Here is a 15,480-nt window from a genome sequence, read left to right as displayed (position 1 = left end):
TGGCAGGCAGCACCGCAGCACCCTCTCCCCATGGTGATGCCACAGCCGGTGTGGCAGCAGCACCCGCGGGGTGGCGGGGACGGGAACATTTATTTTCCACCCTGCGATCAGGAGATGCCACCGGAGGGAGACGGGTCGTTGCAAACCCCGTGTTACGCCTGCGGGTGCTCTCGGGGAGCTAACCCAGGCACTGCCATGAACCCCAAATCCAGCAGCCCCACGTCCCGCCCAGCCTTTTCCCGACCCTTTCCCTTCCCCGGCACACTCACACCTCCCTGCTTCATGTGCACGAGGAGCGGTGGCGATTCCCGGCTCCCAACGAGGGTGCTGAGCTGGGACAGCGGGAGAGGGGAGGGGGCGGCCCCCAGCCCCGCCGCACACAGGGACACGGGGCCCACCCGGGGTTCCCCGTTCCGCCTGCAGCCATCAGCAGGGCAATTCGGGGGGCCGAGGGATGGTCCCCGGTGCCGAGGAGCCGGGATGTAAGGAAGGAGGGATGGCATCTGGTGGGAGGGAGGAATTACCTAGGCCGGATACAGAGCAGCATCTCCCCGGGGGGACAAGCCGCTGCATCCAGCCCGGCGCAGCCACCCCAACACCAGCCCCTGCCTGGCCCACCCAGGATGAGAGATGGTGGCAGGGACCAGGTGGGGAAGGGAGATAAAACGATGGAAATCACGAGATGTCAAGAAGTGAAAGAGCCCGGCGTCGTTGCGATGCAGTGCTGGCAACCTTAAAATCCCTTGAGGCAGCTTTCTTCCAGAAATGGGGGCAAACGCTAAGGGATGAGCGGTGTTGGGGCTGTTCCTGAAGGAAAGGCAAGGACGGTTCTCCCAGGGGCTGGAGAAGGGCTCGCTCTTGGGATATTACAGCTCGTTCTACGTTTTCTCAGAGTGCTTCAAGAGAAGTTTTCAATGTGAGACCTCTGAGCTCATCGTGGGCTCAAGTCCAGGGCTAAAGAAAAACCGCTAATGCATTGCATTAAGTGCATTTATGTCTCACAACTGTGCTCGTCCCTTCTGGAAAGGGAACGCGCCCAGGACACGGGAGATACGGGAAATTGCATCCTCCCTGCAGCACGTAAACCCCGGCCTGTAAGTCACGTACAGGGGGAGGGAATGACCCCGGGCCAGAGGACACCCCCTGTCTGGGGACGGGCCCCCGAGGCGAGGGCAGAGCCGCTTCCCAGCTGCATCCCCGCTCCGACTTCCGAGCGGGCAGCGCCAGAGGTCTTCTCAGGCTGCGCAAACCCAGCCGGGGCTCTGCCCCACGCTCGGCAGCTCCCGCAGCACTTTGCATGGCATCGTTTGCACGGCTGCAACTTCCGCCTGCGTTGGAGGGCAGGTCCTGGACACGAAATGGCTGCTCGAGGCACCGAGCCCCTGTCTGCTCTCTCTGGCATCTACTGGCAAGGAAACCATGCCCAGGCTTCTTCCACCCGGACAATAATCCTTCAATGTGCCCTGCAGAAAATCAGGATAATCGGTCACATTTCTTCTTTTCCATGTTGCACATGGGCAGTTCGGGCTGGTTTGGGAATCAGCCCCTTTTCCAAAGGCTTTTGGGAACCACGGCAGCCCTTTGCCAGGACCCTGCTCAGCGTGGAGCCTCGTGCCGCTCGGTCCCAGCCAGGGTGACCATTGGGGTGGCCGGGTTAACCCCAGGAGCCCGCAGGCCAGCGCTCGGGTTGTCTCGCTCTTCGGCTGCGTGTGGTTTAGCTTTTTGCAGAACTGGGCAGGGAAAACGCGCAAGGCTGAAAAAGCCTGCGCAGGCATGGCTGGAGGAAGAGGAAGAGGTGTTGCGTTGCACGCTCCGATCGGCTATCCTTGCCCTCCGGAGGAGCCGGAGGCAGGGCGGGCAGGACTCCGCGGGCAGGCACGGAGCCCTGCCCTGGGCCAGGGCTGGGAAGTGCTGGGAGCCCATCGGGAGAGATCCCACGCCATTTCCAGAGGGACTGCGGAGCGGGCAGAGAGAAGTGAGGAGGAGAGGGGAGAGGGAGCAGGGGAGATGGCTGCAAGGGAGGGGGTGCAGGGTGCAGGGGTGGGGGGTGCAGGGTAAAGGGGTGCAGGGGTGGGGGTGCAGGATAAAGGGGTGCAGGGTAAAGGGGTGCGGGGGAAGGGGTGCAGGGTAAAGGGGTGCAGGGGAAGGGGGGTGCAGGGTAAAGGGGTGCGGGGGAAGGGGTGCAGGGGAAGGGGGGTGCAGGACAGCAGTCGGGCAGGGGTGGGATCGTGACACTTTCCGTCTCGGCCATGAGAGCGGCATTTCCGTACGAGCCCCGAGAGCACCCACCGCCCCCCCTCGCCCCGGCAGCCGCAGCCAACGCTCCGCGGGCGGGCGGGGCCTTGCGTGGGGCGGTGGAGCCTTGCGTGGGGCGGCGGAGCTCTGCGTGGGGCGGGCGGGGCCTTGCGTGGGGCGGCGGGGCCTTGCGTGGGGCGGTGCTGCGCTCCCGTCGCACCCGGATAAGCGCGGGGGGAGGCCCGTGCTCTCCTCCCCTTTGCACGTTCCCGGGGTACACCAACACACACGTCCCCACCCTCCCCCATTTGCACACCCCCTCTGTGCATCCCGGGGGTACCCCCCCTTTGCACGCCCATCCGTGCAGGCCCCGAGGCGGCGGTCCGCGGGGCTCCCCCTTTACGCGCTCCCGGGTGGCGGGGCACCGCTCCCTCCCCACGAGTGGGCGGCCCGTGGCGGCGGCCCGGCCCAGCCCGGCCCGTTCCCCTCCCGTTCCCTCCCCACGAGTGGGCGGCCCGTGGCGGCGGCCCGGCCCCGTCCCCTCCCCGGGGCGCTGGCAGCTCGGCCCAGCCGGTGAGTTCGGTCCCGGGACGGAGCCGGAACCCGGTGCCCAGCCCCGCCGCGACGGTGTCCCCCGTGTCCCCGCAGCCACGCCGGGATGTCGCGGCCACTGTCGGACCAGGAGCGGCGAAAGCAGATCAGCATCCGCGGGATCGTGGGAGCCGAGAGCGTGGCCGAGCTGAAGCGGGGCTTCAACCGGCACCTCCACTTCACCCTGGTCAAGGACCGAAACGTGGCCACCCCCCGCGACTACTACTTCGCCCTGGCCCACACCGTGCGGGACCACCTGGTCGGGCGCTGGATCCGCACCCAGCAGTACTACTATGAGAAGGACCCCAAGGTGGGAGCGAGGGGATGCTGGGGATGGGGGGGAGGGGGGGGCACCCCTCCTTGTAGGGCAGGGGGTGGCGGGAGTCGTCGTCGTCGTGTCCCCCCCCCCGGCTTTCCCAAGGTGGGTCCTGCGTTATGGCTGGGGTGGGAAGTTGTACGGCCATCATAAGCCCTTGGGTGCAAACTCCCCCTCTGTGGGAAAATAGAGAACGGGGGGCTTGGGTTTTCTTGGGTTTAGGGATATTCCCCTTAACTTTGCCGAGCGTTGGGACTGGACTTTACCAAGCGAGGCCACTGTCCTTTGCTTTGTAAAACAAACAGAGCGCGGCTTGGCCGGGAGCTGGGTGCAGGGCATGGGAACAGCGTTTGTTGTCCCGCAGCGCTGGCGTGGGTGCGGTCTACCAAAAGCAGCTGCAAAGCCTTCTAGGGTCAATTAGTTGAAAGGCTTAAACGAACCCAAAGCCAGCCACAAGCAGGTCTTGTTTAAAATAGGCACAAGCCTAATCTACGCCGGAGAGATCCCGAGCGTGAAAGATCCGGTTTGTGCAGGAGTTTCTGCGGCTCGTCCATGCTGGCTGGCACCGAGCGCGGGGCTCTGGCTGCGGGGGGATTAAGCAGTAATCCCCTCCTGACACCTGGACGGTCCTGTCGGCTCCAATTTCCTCCCGGCGAGGGTGGCCCCGCAAACGCCTTGCTGCGCCCGTGCCAGCCTGCGATGGCTCAACCCTCGCCCCATGTCGTGTAGCGGTCAGAAAAAAAAAGATGAGGCTCTTCCAGGGCTTGAACCTGGGGACTCTCCTGTATAGCCAAGCCGTGCTGGGTCCTGTCTGCCCAGCATCGCTGCCTCCGGCTCTGCTGGGACCAAACCAGTAAGCGCAAGCGATCCTGCCCAGCACATCCCATTGCCGACCCCACCCCGACCCTGCACAGGTCCCAGGGAAACCTGTAAAGTCAGCGACTTCCTCCAGCCTAAATCCTTCCTTAAAACCTGCCGGTGCTGACGCCAGGGAATGGCTTACACAAGCCTCTGCCTTACTGGCCGCATCCTGCACCCCTCTTGTTGGTGAGAGGGGGGGCGGGAGCATGCCGTGCTCCTGAGACCGAACCCCCTGGTGACAGCAGAGGAAGCCGGTGTCCCCGCAGCTGCCGCACGCGCCTGGCACCGGCGGCTTGCTTGGTTTTCCGGTTGCTTTGCAGCTTGGGGTGACGTTAGGAAACATCTCCTCTTTAAAGTTTAACTTTGTACCGCCACAGCTGCCGGCGTGCTCGGGGTGACCAGCCTGGAGCTGTCCCCGCTCTCGGACAGGGCGTTGGGGCTTTTCCAAACAAAACGGCCTCAGCGCTACCCTCTGCCCGGCTTGGGAGACAGCAGCGGGGCTGGGGCTGTGGGGCACGGCCGCCTCGGGGCCTCCGAGGAGCCCCAGCCCTCAAATTCCTGCTGCAAACCACCCCGCTTGGTTGAGAGTTAGGTTTTCTCCTCTTGCTTTGAGATAACGCCCGGTATCAGCTTCTGGGGTCCTGGGGAGCCTCCTCCGGCCCCGGGGAAGGTGACCGGGGCGGGGTGGTGGTTTTATCTTTCAGAGGATTTACTACCTCTCCCTGGAGTTTTACATGGGGCGGACACTGCAGAACACCATGATTAACCTGGGGCTTCAAAACGCCTGCGACGAAGCCGTCTACCAGGTGAGCACCCCAGGGGGTCGGTGAGGACCTGGACTGGGAGGGCTCCGTGCTCTGCGGCTCCTGGGGATGTCCGTGTTTTACCGTGCTTCCTGCAAACTGCTCCCTGAGCCGCAGGCAATGCCGTAGTGGATAAACGCTGCTCCAGGACCTGCTCTCGGAAGGTCTGGGGCCACAGCCGGTGCTCGCAGCCTGATCAGGGCTGCCCAGCGTGGTGGCTGCGTGCTCAGGGATGCGGCACGGTGCTGCTGAGCGCTGGCAGGATGGAGGCTCGAGCCCGTGAGCTGCGAGGAAACTCATGGCTCTGTGCGTGAGGCCATGAATAGCTGTAATCAATGGCAGAGGGGAACAAAACCTTGGCCTAACTCAATACCCAGCCTGGCTCTGGCACCGCGCGGCACTCGGGGTTGGTGAAGGTTTTTGGGTGGCTCCTTTCCCCCCTCCCACCCTCTGTTTGCACCCCTCATGCCCAACACCATCGTACGTGGCTGGGGCGGTTGCACAACAGCAGGAGCAGCATTTGCACAAACACGTTCAAAGGAGAGGAACTTATTTTTAGGTTTTTAACTTTTTTTTTATCTGTTGACCTTGCAATGAGGGCAGCAGCCCAGCCTGGGATGCTGCGTGGTGGTAGTCTGGGGAAGCGGAAGGTATGAGGTTATTTAGAAATCATCTTCTTTGCAGCGATGGCAGATAAAGCTCTGAGAGAAATCCTCCTTACTGCGTACGCTGAGCCCCCCGGATGCAAACGCCAAAAGTTTCCAAAACAAAATGTTTGGCATAATACAAATCACTGTAAGATATTTCTGTAGGCCTTCAGGGCTGCCGATGAAATTCAGAGCTGTGCAGCCTAGTGCCAATGAAACGCCGGTGAGGCTGCGGCCGATGCTGGTGCTCCCAGACCTGTCTGCGACCGGCTGCGTTGGGAGAAGGTGCTGCCCACTGTCCCCACTTGCTGTGACCGTGGGACATCAGACCAAGGGGTTTCCGTGGGAAAAAGTGGCTCAGTCCTGACAAGACGTCGTCTTGTTTCCCACTGAGCTGCCCAAGGAGCTTTGCATAGGCAAACCTCTTCCTCCCAAAGCATCCCAGGCTGGAAACTTGAAATTTCCCTGTAAAAGTGGTGTAGCTGCTTCTCTGGGTGTCTCTGTTAAAGGGCGATGCCTGGAGCCAGGGCGACGGGCACCCGGGTGCCTGCCCCAGGGGATGGGGGTGCTGGGGGAGCAGGAACCTGCCCCTGTGGGGCTGGAGAGAGGGAACGGGCCCGGGAATGAGCCCCGGGAGACCAGCCTGAAACATCTGGGGCCATGAGAGCAGCGCCCTGGTTATGAGTGGGTGCCCCCCACCCCCAAGAACTTGTTGGGGCGCCTGTGTCCCTTGTAAAGGCTGTTGGAGTGACTTAAACCCCGGAGCTGGTCCCTGCCGCACCGTGGAGCAGCAGCGGAGGGGAAGGGTGCAAATCACAGTGTCCCGCCTGCAGGGATGGGTCTCGCAGGGTCGGGTGCCTTTCCACCCCTCCTGGAGCCCACCTGCAAGGGGGGACAGCAGTGGTGGGCGCAGGGCAGCCCCTCCATGGGGCTGGGTACCCTGGGAGTCTCCAGCCCGTCGCCCCCTTCTCCCCTGTAGCTCGGGCTGGACATGGAAGAGCTGGAGGAAATCGAGGAGGATGCCGGGCTCGGCAACGGCGGTCTCGGCAGGCTTGCTGGTGAGTGAGCCCCCCAAGTGGTGGTGGGGCACAGCCCCCGAGCCTTTGCATCCACTGCAGGGGGGTACCTAAACCCGGGGTTGGGGGAGGGGGGGTATTGCTCCAGCCTTTCCGTGCGCGGGGCGAGAGCAGCTGGGTGCCTGGCGAGCAAGCGGCGGCTGCTGGCCCCGGCTGGTGTGCCTGCGGGGCGGCTGCCTGCTGCCATCGGCTCTCCGCGGGTGAAGGACCTGCTGTCTCCGGGGCCCCTGGCTCCCCAGGGAAGCGCAGCTCACTGCTCTCCCCTCTCCCTGGCAGCCTGCTTCCTCGACTCCATGGCGACGCTGGGGCTGGCAGCCTATGGCTACGGCATCCGCTACGAGTACGGCATCTTCAACCAGAAGATCCGGGACGGGTGGCAGGTACGGATGGAGGCGCGTGGCCCTCTCGCCTTCCCCGGCACAGCTGACACCCCGAGTCCAGCCCCCCCTTAGCTCAGGACAAGATCAGGGTGTACAGACACTCTCCCTTAGCTTGGAGACTGCTGGAGCTGGAGTTGGTGCTGCAATATCTAGAACCTGTCAGATGTTTTCTCAAACAAGTTTAACTTCTTAAACCGGTGCAAGCACATAGCATCCCTCCCTGCGGTGGGGAAGCTCGTCTTTCATCCCGGCCGGCTCCGGCACGCGAGGCTGGGGATCAGCCCGCTGTTATGATTCCCAGTCGAGCCCGTTAGTGGCTCGGTGCAGCGGCGTGGAGTGGAGCGGATCCTCCTCGCAGCACACCCCGCTAATTAGCGGAAAGCTGCAAGTCATCCGCGTGACATCCTTTCCTCCCGAGCTGCGTTTGCGCAGATGCCTGCCCGCATAGTGGGGACGGAGCCGTACCTGCAGCGGGAGCAGGGCTCCTGTCTGGGGCCGCTGTAGGAGCGGAGAAGTCAGTGCTTCCACCTCTCCGGCATCCTCGCTTCTCCCGCACGGAGCCGCAGCCGCCCCATGCCCTGTGCTTCCTAGCAGCTCCTCGCAGGGACTAGCGGGATGGTCTCCTTGGGAGGCTTCTGGCTGCTGTGGGCTGCCCTCGCCTGTGCCCACAGCGTGCCCCGCTCGCGGCCAGCACCACCACGAGAGCTGCTCGGTGGCCGTGTGGAGCAGGCGAGGATGCAGAAGTCGTGTCTCTGCTCCTGGCAGGGTTGGGATGGTTTCGCTGAGGTGGTACGGAGATGGTGTGGGGAAGTTCGGGGGAGGCCAGATCCAGCCCCCCCCAGCCTGGCTGTGCCGCTCGACGGCTGCGTTAGAGCATCAGAGGGTGGAAGGGGCTGTTTCGGAAATGCAATGGAAAATGTGTGTATCTGCAAAACCCCTGATGGGAGACAACCCCAAATACCTGGAGGGACCCTGTGAGCACGTCCCAAAGCTGTATCCGCAGCCGGCAAGCGGAGGCCGTTCCTCCTCGGCACTGTGAAATAGCATTAACCAGCTGCTGAGCCCTAAAGGGGCTTATCTCCCCCTCTGCGACCCAGAGCTCTGACCTGGCTGTGCCAAAGGCGACGTCTAACCCGGGCTCTGCCCTGTGACAGCCCTGCCAGGGTAGGGAACGAGCCCGCTTCGTTAGCCGGCCTGCAGGTTGAGATCAAAACCCCAATTAAGGGGGCTAATAGCATCTCGGCCGCAGCACAGCAATGTTAGTGGTGTGCTAATAGCAGCGTTGCTTTCATCCCCACCTCCTCGTCCCCATCCATCACCCCTCTGTCAGGGAGACCCCAGGGCTCAGGGTGGTCTCTGCAGAGCCCTGCGGTGCCAAAATCCGGGTTTAGGCCAGACAGACTCCAAAGCATCACCTTTGCCTTGGGCAAAAAAAAGCTGGAGTCTTTCCCAGCCATCCTCCCTGTGTCTTGGGCTGCAACCCAGCGAGGTCCCTGGGGTGGGTGGTCCCGTCACCGCTCTCGCTCCCTCTGGCAGGTGGAAGAAGCCGACGACTGGCTCCGGCACGGCAACCCCTGGGAGAAAGCCCGTCCCGAGTACATGCTGCCCGTGCACTTCTACGGCCGGGTGGAACACACCGCCGCCGGCGCCAAGTGGGTCGACACCCAGGTACGGGCTGGGGTGCCGGGAACACCCCTTGCATGGCTTGTCCCGTCACCTGGGGGGGGGCTCTCGCTGGCCGGCTGCAGCCCGGGCACGGGTCCTGCCAGCATCCCTGCCGGGGAAGGTTGCACTGGTGAGGCTGCTTCGCTGGGGTGCAAAAGGCAGTGGGGGAGCAAATTGGGGAGGAGATGGACATAGGGGTGGGGTTTGCTGCTCTACATCTGCAGCCAACCTCTGAAATCCCCAAAAGCACCTCCAGCAGGTCTGTGTGCAACGCACAGCTCAGCACAGCAGCTTAAATTAAGCTTCTCCTGACCCTCGCAAGCCTCTCTCCACCCCCTGAGCGCTTCTGGCAAACACCAGCCGCTGGGCGAGCCGGGGTGTCCCCGGGGCAGGGGCTTGGGGGTACCAGCACACCCCCACGCGTGCAACCCCATGAAGGTGGATGCAACCCTGAGCTCAGTCCTGCAGGAGGGTCTGGGGGACCGGAGGGCTCGGCGGGGCGGGGGGGGGGGCATGGGGGAGACACCAGCCAGGGGCACAGCCCCGCTCCGGCTGCCCTGCCCGTGTCCCAGGTGGTGCTGGCGCTGCCCTACGATACCCCCGTGCCCGGGTACATGAACAACACCGTCAACACCATGCGCCTGTGGTCGGCTCGGGCACCCAACGACTTCAACCTGCGGGACTGTAAGTGGGCGCTGGCGGGGTGCCATGCGGGATGGGGTGCATCGGGGGTGTCCTGCGCCCACCTTATCCCTCTGCTCCTCCTCAGTCAACGTCGGAGACTACATCCAGGCCGTGCTGGACAGAAACCTGGCGGAGAACATATCCCGTGTCCTTTACCCCAACGACAACGTAAGTCACGATGCGGGGAGGGGGGTATCCCTGATTTAGGGATGGCTAAAGAGCGCGCAGATGGAGCGTAAAGCGGAGCAGCCCCTCTTGCCGGGACACTGCAGAGATGCTTTTAGTTGTGTTTCAAGCTGCCGGGGCCGCAGCAGAGACGAGTCCGTTCCCAGGCAAATCCGTGCTCAGCGTGGTAAGGGGAGGGAGTGGGGATGAGCGTGTCCTGCTGCAGAAATGTTCCTTGAGTCTCAAAATATAACGTGAGGGCAAATTGATGAACACTGCTGGCATTTCCCTGCCGGTCCCTTGCAGCCCAGGACGATGGTGATGAGGATGAGGTGATGCCTCAAATTGCCCTTTGCATCCTGACCCTTTGCCGCGGGTGCTCTCGCTTGCTGCACGCTGCCTGGCAGGGAGGTGCGATGGGATGTACAGCCCTTCCCCGGCCACAAAACAAGCCGCAGAGTGGGGGAAGAAGGCGAAAGGCGGCTCTCCTTGCTCTGCAGCCTGGTTTGGGCAGGCCCTGATGGGTGGTTTTTTTACTTCCTACATAATCCTACCCCAGCCTTCCCAGCGGGCGAGGAGAGCTCAGGGCACCACAGCTCCAGCGATGAGGATGCCTCGTGCAGATCCTCCCTTGCAGACCAGTGGGTTGATGCGTTGTGCTGCGTGAACGGGGGTTTTAATTCTTGTCTTAGAAACAGCTCCTAGGTGTTACAGCCCCTAGGGCTTCCCTTCCCGTTGCCCCGGTACCTTTCTTTGCGGCTGAAACTGTCAAATCAGGGAGAACAGGTTTCAACGATGCTCGGGGGGGGTGGATTTAAACCTGTTTGTACCAGCACATCTCAAACCCCCGTGCTGAAATCTGGAAAGCAAGAAGATGTTGGGGTTAGAGCTGAGTGCCACAACACCGGCATCGGGGGAAGCTTGTGCCGCGCGGTGGATGCGTGCCGGCGTGGATCCCCAGCCGGCAGGAAGCGCCGGGAAGGCTCAGCTCCCCCCGCGCAGGCGTGCCTGGGCAGCACGGTGCAATCCTGCAGCGTTCTGCTCCTCTGCTCGCAGTTCTTTGAGGGGAAGGAGCTGCGGCTGAAGCAGGAGTACTTCGTCGTGGCTGCCACCCTCCAGGACATCATACGCCGCTTCAAAGCATCCAAATACGGGAGCACGGACAGTGTCCGAACCATGTTTGATTCCTTCCCCGACCAGGTACGAGCCAGGGTTGCTCCGACACATGCCTCGGAGCTTGTTTCGATGCCTCCCGGGTGCGTGCGCAGGGCTGGAGGGGTTTTGTGGCCCCTCTGCGGGTGCCTGTGCCTGGCTGGCTCGGGCAGCGGGATGGCCACATGTTCCCCCGCGTGTCCCCATGTGCCACCCCTGCCCTCCCCGCAGGTCGCCATCCAGCTGAACGACACACACCCCGCCATGGCCATCCCTGAGCTGATGAGGATTTTTGTGGACATCGAGAAGCTGCCGTGGAACAAGGTAGGGACACTCGACCTGGGCCCTGGGTCCCTTCCGCTGGAATCCACCCTCCCACCCACCCATGGCGGAGGAACCGGGGAACCAGTTTTGTAGCTGCTGGTGGCCTGGGGAGTGATGTGGAACAGTCAGGTTGGGTTTAACTGGTACGGGCTTGGAGGATCTGGCTCAGCGATGCTGCCGGCCATGGTGGGAGGAGCACATGTGGGTGCTGGCACCCACCCAGGGGTGCGTCCACCCTCACCGCTCAGCACTGGCTCTCCCCCTGGCAGGCCTGGGACATCACCAAGAGGACTTTCGCCTACACCAACCACACGGTGCTCCCCGAAGCCCTGGAGCGCTGGCCGGTGGACCTGGTGGAGAAGCTGCTCCCCAGACACCTGCAGATCATCTACGAGATCAACCAGAGACACCTGGATGTAAGTGCCTTGGGGTGGCACAGGAGCCCCCTCCAGAGAGGGGGACGGGGGTGGCATGCGTTGTGCTGTCGAGATTGGGGGGATGCACAAACGGATGATGGTGGGTGCGTGGCCGGGTGGTTCTGGCTGCTGTTCTGGGAGGTTGGTGTGTAGGAAAGCCCTTTCCCACCAGCAGCTTGCTGTCCTGCAGTCAGTGGCTGTTTTACAGGCTTCAACCGTTGCTCCAGACTTACCTGTTGGCCTTTTTTTTCGCTCCCTAAACACTACGTTCATCCTGGAGAAGGATGAGGTTTGGGTTGCAAGGGAGACGGTGGTTTGGCCTCCTGGTCTGGCAGCACGATGCTTTTGCCAAAACGGCCCCGCTGGCCAAGCGGGTGCCTGCAAGCCCCTCTCTGGGAGGGGTCCTTCTGTCCTGAGCCATCCATGCTGGGGAAGGGCACCCTTTGGAGGGGGTTTGCACCGTCGCTCTGGACTAAAAGCCACCGCTCTGGCTGGTGTCAAACACACTGGGGACATTGCTGTGGCCCCCTCCGTGGGAGCCATCAGGCGGGACATCCCAAAATGCTGGCACCGTTCACCACCTCTCCGGCCTCCACCGGCAGCACATCGCAACCCTCTTCCCTGACGACGTGGACCGGCTGCGGAGGATGTCCCTGATAGAGGAAGGAGGCACCAAGAGGATCAACATGGCCCATCTCTGCATCGTCGGCTCCCACGCTGTCAACGGCGTGGCGAAGATCCACTCCGAAATAGTCAAGACCCAAGTGTAAGCACGGGGAGGGAGGCGGTGGTGGATCGCCCTCAGCTTGGACGTGGTGGTGGTGCCTGCAGCCTGAAGCTGTCCCCTCCTCATCCTCGCAGCTTCAAGGACTTTGCGGCGCTGGAGCCGGAGAAGTTTCAGAACAAGACCAACGGCATCACCCCGCGTCGCTGGCTGCTGCTCTGCAACCCGGGGCTGGCGGAGCTCATCGCGGAGGTAACGGCGTGGGGGGAGCGCGTGGCCTCCGACCCTTCCCGATCCGAGGGATGCTGCCCCCGGGGACACCGCTCTGACCTCAGCCATTGACATCTTTTAAATGGTCAAGCTGGTTGCATCTCACCCGAGTCCCCTGCTCCCGCTTTCCAAGCGCCGCTGGCTTTGGGGGGTGGGAGCAGCGCGCCCGAGGAAGGCGGTCGCCCCCGTCCCACGGTCAGCGTGTGCTTGTGCTCCTGTTGCAGAAAATAGGGGAGGACTACGTGCGGGACCTGAGCCAGCTGACAAAGCTGCACGAGTTCGTGGACAATGACCTCTTCATCCGGGAGGTTGCCAAAGTGAAGCAGGTGAGGGGTGCGGGGACGCGGGCAGGGGGGAGCGCAGGTTCGGGGCTGACACGCTCCCTGCCCTCGCGCAGGAGAACAAGGTGAAGTTTGCGCAGTACCTGGAGAAGGAGTACAAAGTGAAGATCAACCCTTCCTCCATGTTCGATGTGCACGTGAAGAGGATCCACGAGTACAAGCGGCAGTTGATGAACTGCCTGCACGTCATCACCATGTACAACCGTAAGCCACCGCGCACCCCGAGGGGACAGGCTGCCCTGGGGGTGCACGAGCAATCCCTGCCCCCCCCGGGGCTGCCCCTAAAACCAGGGGGTGACACCACGCTGCTGTCTTCTCCAGGCATCCGGAGGGATCCTGCGAAGCTGTCTGTGCCGAGGACAGTGATCATTGGGGGCAAGGTAAGTCGGGTCGGGAGTTTTAGGCATTTTGGAGGAAGTCCTTGAAAATGCCCTAGGGGATTTGGGTGCAGATGTTCTCGTGGGGTTGCGTCTCTGAAGCTCTCTGGGAAGCCCTGAGGCAGCACTTGTTGGCTTCAACCCAAGCAAAGTCCTGCTGCCTGTGGTCACGCGAGCCCCAAAAAACTTGGTGGCACAACACAGTGGATGAGGGATGGGAGCAGGGCTGAGCGGGTGCTTCCCTGGGCACGTGGGAGCTGGGTGCTCCTCACCAGCCCCCCAGGCTCACCTGTGGCTCTTCTCCTAGGCTGCCCCAGGATATCACATGGCTAAAATGATCATCAAGCTCATTAACGCTGTGGCTCAGGTGGTCAACAATGATCCTGTTGTGGGGAGCAAGCTGAAGGTCATCTTCCTGGAGAACTACAGGGTCTCACTGGCAGAGAAAGGTAGCCCACGTGGGGCACGCTGTGGGGAGGGGATGTCTGCCCTGTGGCTGTCCACCAGCCCATGGCTCCATCACTGCAAGACAGCAGATCTAACGTCATCTGGCAGGATGCAAACGCAAGGATGGTCACCGTGAGCCCCTTGCCGTCCGTGTGTTTTGTTGGCAGTGATCCCTGCTACCGACCTGTCGGAGCAAATCTCCACGGCGGGCACCGAGGCGTCGGGTACAGGGAACATGAAGTTCATGCTGAACGGGGCTCTGACCATCGGCACCATGGATGGAGCCAACGTGGAAATGGCTGAGGAGGCTGGAGAGGAAAACCTGTTCATCTTCGGCATGAGGGTGGAGGATGTCACGGAGCTGGACAGGGAAGGGTGAGGGCTGGGGATGCTGTGGGAGTGTCACCACAGGCGGCTGGGGCAGCACCATCTCATATCAACCCTTCCCTGCCAGGTACAACGCCCAGGAGTACTACGACCGGCTCCCCGAGTTGAAGCAAGCCATTGACCAGATCAAGAGCGGCTTCTTCTCCCCAGATGAGCCTGACCTCTTCAAAGACGTGGTCAACATGCTCTTCCACCACGACCGGTGAGGCTTGGGATGCCATCCATCCCCTGGGTTGGGTCTCTCCACCAAACTCCCCGTGTCTGTGCAGAGCGGCCCCCTGCACCAACCATCCACCGCTGGCTGATAAGGTCCCATTTTCTGGCCCTGATGTTGTGCACGTGGAAGAGCGATTGATGCTCCACGGGTACAAAAGGCTCTCTACGTATGGCACTTCACGCCTGCCACCTTAAAGCCTGGGGTACGTTAAGGCCAAGATGCATTTGGGTGCACAGCCCTCACCAGGTGGGAGATGCTTTTTAGGTATCTCAAGGGCTTTCCTGGCCGGAGCGCTAAGCAGCCAAGGGCCGTGGGTGTTTTGTGTTGGGGAAGTGTTTTCCCGGTGAGCTGACGCAGGGTGTCCCCTCCCAGCGCACCCGTCCAGCCTGTGCCGCAGCGCTCGCAGGGCTCTGTACCAGCAGGGCTTGGGGAGGATGAACTTGTCTGAAGCTTTTGTGGTGGAGGAAGCCCCAGAGCTGGCAGCCCGAGCCCCGTGCGCTGCAGCCGCTGGCCGCTGCTGTGCTCCCACCTACGCATTTCTCTTGTCGCTGACTCCCCCTTTTTTCGCCGCTACAGGTTTAAAGTTTTTGCAGACTACGAGGCTTACGTCAAATGCCAGGAGAAGGTCAGCGAGCTGTACCTGGTGAGTGCCAGCCTGGGGACGAGGTGGGGGAGCTGTGATGGGACACCAACATCACAACATCCCATCCCGGAGAAGGGGGCTGGTGGGGCTGTGCACGTCGGTGGGTTCCTGGCAGGGAGGCTCCTGGCTGTGCTGCTGCAGGGGCTCTCTGGTTGAAAGCCGGTCTCGGGGCCAACGTGGCACCCATGGGCACGAGCCTCCGGCTGTACTGTCCCACCACTCTCCTTGTAGAACTCCAAGGCATGGACCAAGATGGTCATCAGGAACATCGCGGCAGCCGGCAAGTTCTCCAGCGACCGCACCATCAAGGAGTACGCCCGGGACATCTGGCACGTGGAGCCCTCCGACCTGAAGATCCCCCCACCCAATGAGCCCCGGGACGCGGTCGAGGACAAGACCCCCAACGGCACGGCAGCGTAGGGACACGGAGCTGCTGGGGGACGCGAGCACGCGTGCTGCAAAATTGTCTCTGCTGTCTAGTCTCTGTGTTGTTGCTGCCTTTCCTACGGACGGGGAAGGGGGGGGAATTTTTATAACGTAACTGTCGTGCGGAAAGCGAAACCATGTCACCCCGTTGCTTGCATAGGTGCTAAAAATAAAAGTGCCCTTAGAGCCCAAGGAGCTGTTTGCTGAAGCTCCGGTTAGGGACTGGGCTCGCTCGCACCAACGCTGGCACAAAAGCGCGTGTAAGGGGCGAGCTGCTGGCGCTCGGCCGGGGATGGGGTGGGCAGCACAGCTGGCCACAGCTGGCCGAGCCCT

At 62.3% G+C, this 15,480-nt stretch overlaps 1 protein-coding gene across 1 annotated transcript; it reads left to right on the top strand.

The window, feature by feature from the left end:
* The first annotated feature begins 1,822 nt into the window (after positions 1-1,822).
* On the top strand, positions 1,823-15,339 carry PYGL (glycogen phosphorylase L). Its single transcript, XM_075753172.1, has 21 exons — positions 1,823-1,975; positions 2,884-3,136; positions 4,708-4,809; positions 6,433-6,511; positions 6,806-6,909; positions 8,446-8,577; positions 9,147-9,258; positions 9,344-9,426; positions 10,480-10,623; positions 10,807-10,899; positions 11,169-11,315; positions 11,918-12,081; positions 12,177-12,291; positions 12,534-12,635; positions 12,707-12,854; positions 12,972-13,030; positions 13,335-13,476; positions 13,642-13,849; positions 13,929-14,063; positions 14,655-14,721; positions 14,953-15,339. The coding sequence occupies exons 2-21, from the start codon at positions 2,894-2,896 to the stop codon at positions 15,139-15,141; spliced, it is 2,568 nt and encodes an 855-aa protein (XP_075609287.1). The 5' UTR covers positions 1,823-1,975; positions 2,884-2,893; the 3' UTR covers positions 15,142-15,339.
* The last annotated feature ends 141 nt before the right edge of the window (positions 15,340-15,480 follow it).

This window comes from Balearica regulorum, chromosome 5, assembly GCF_011004875.1.
Source record: "Balearica regulorum gibbericeps isolate bBalReg1 chromosome 5, bBalReg1.pri, whole genome shotgun sequence".
NCBI lineage: Eukaryota > Metazoa > Chordata > Aves > Gruiformes > Gruidae > Balearica > Balearica regulorum.
This window is presented reverse-complemented; position numbering and strand designations above follow the sequence as displayed.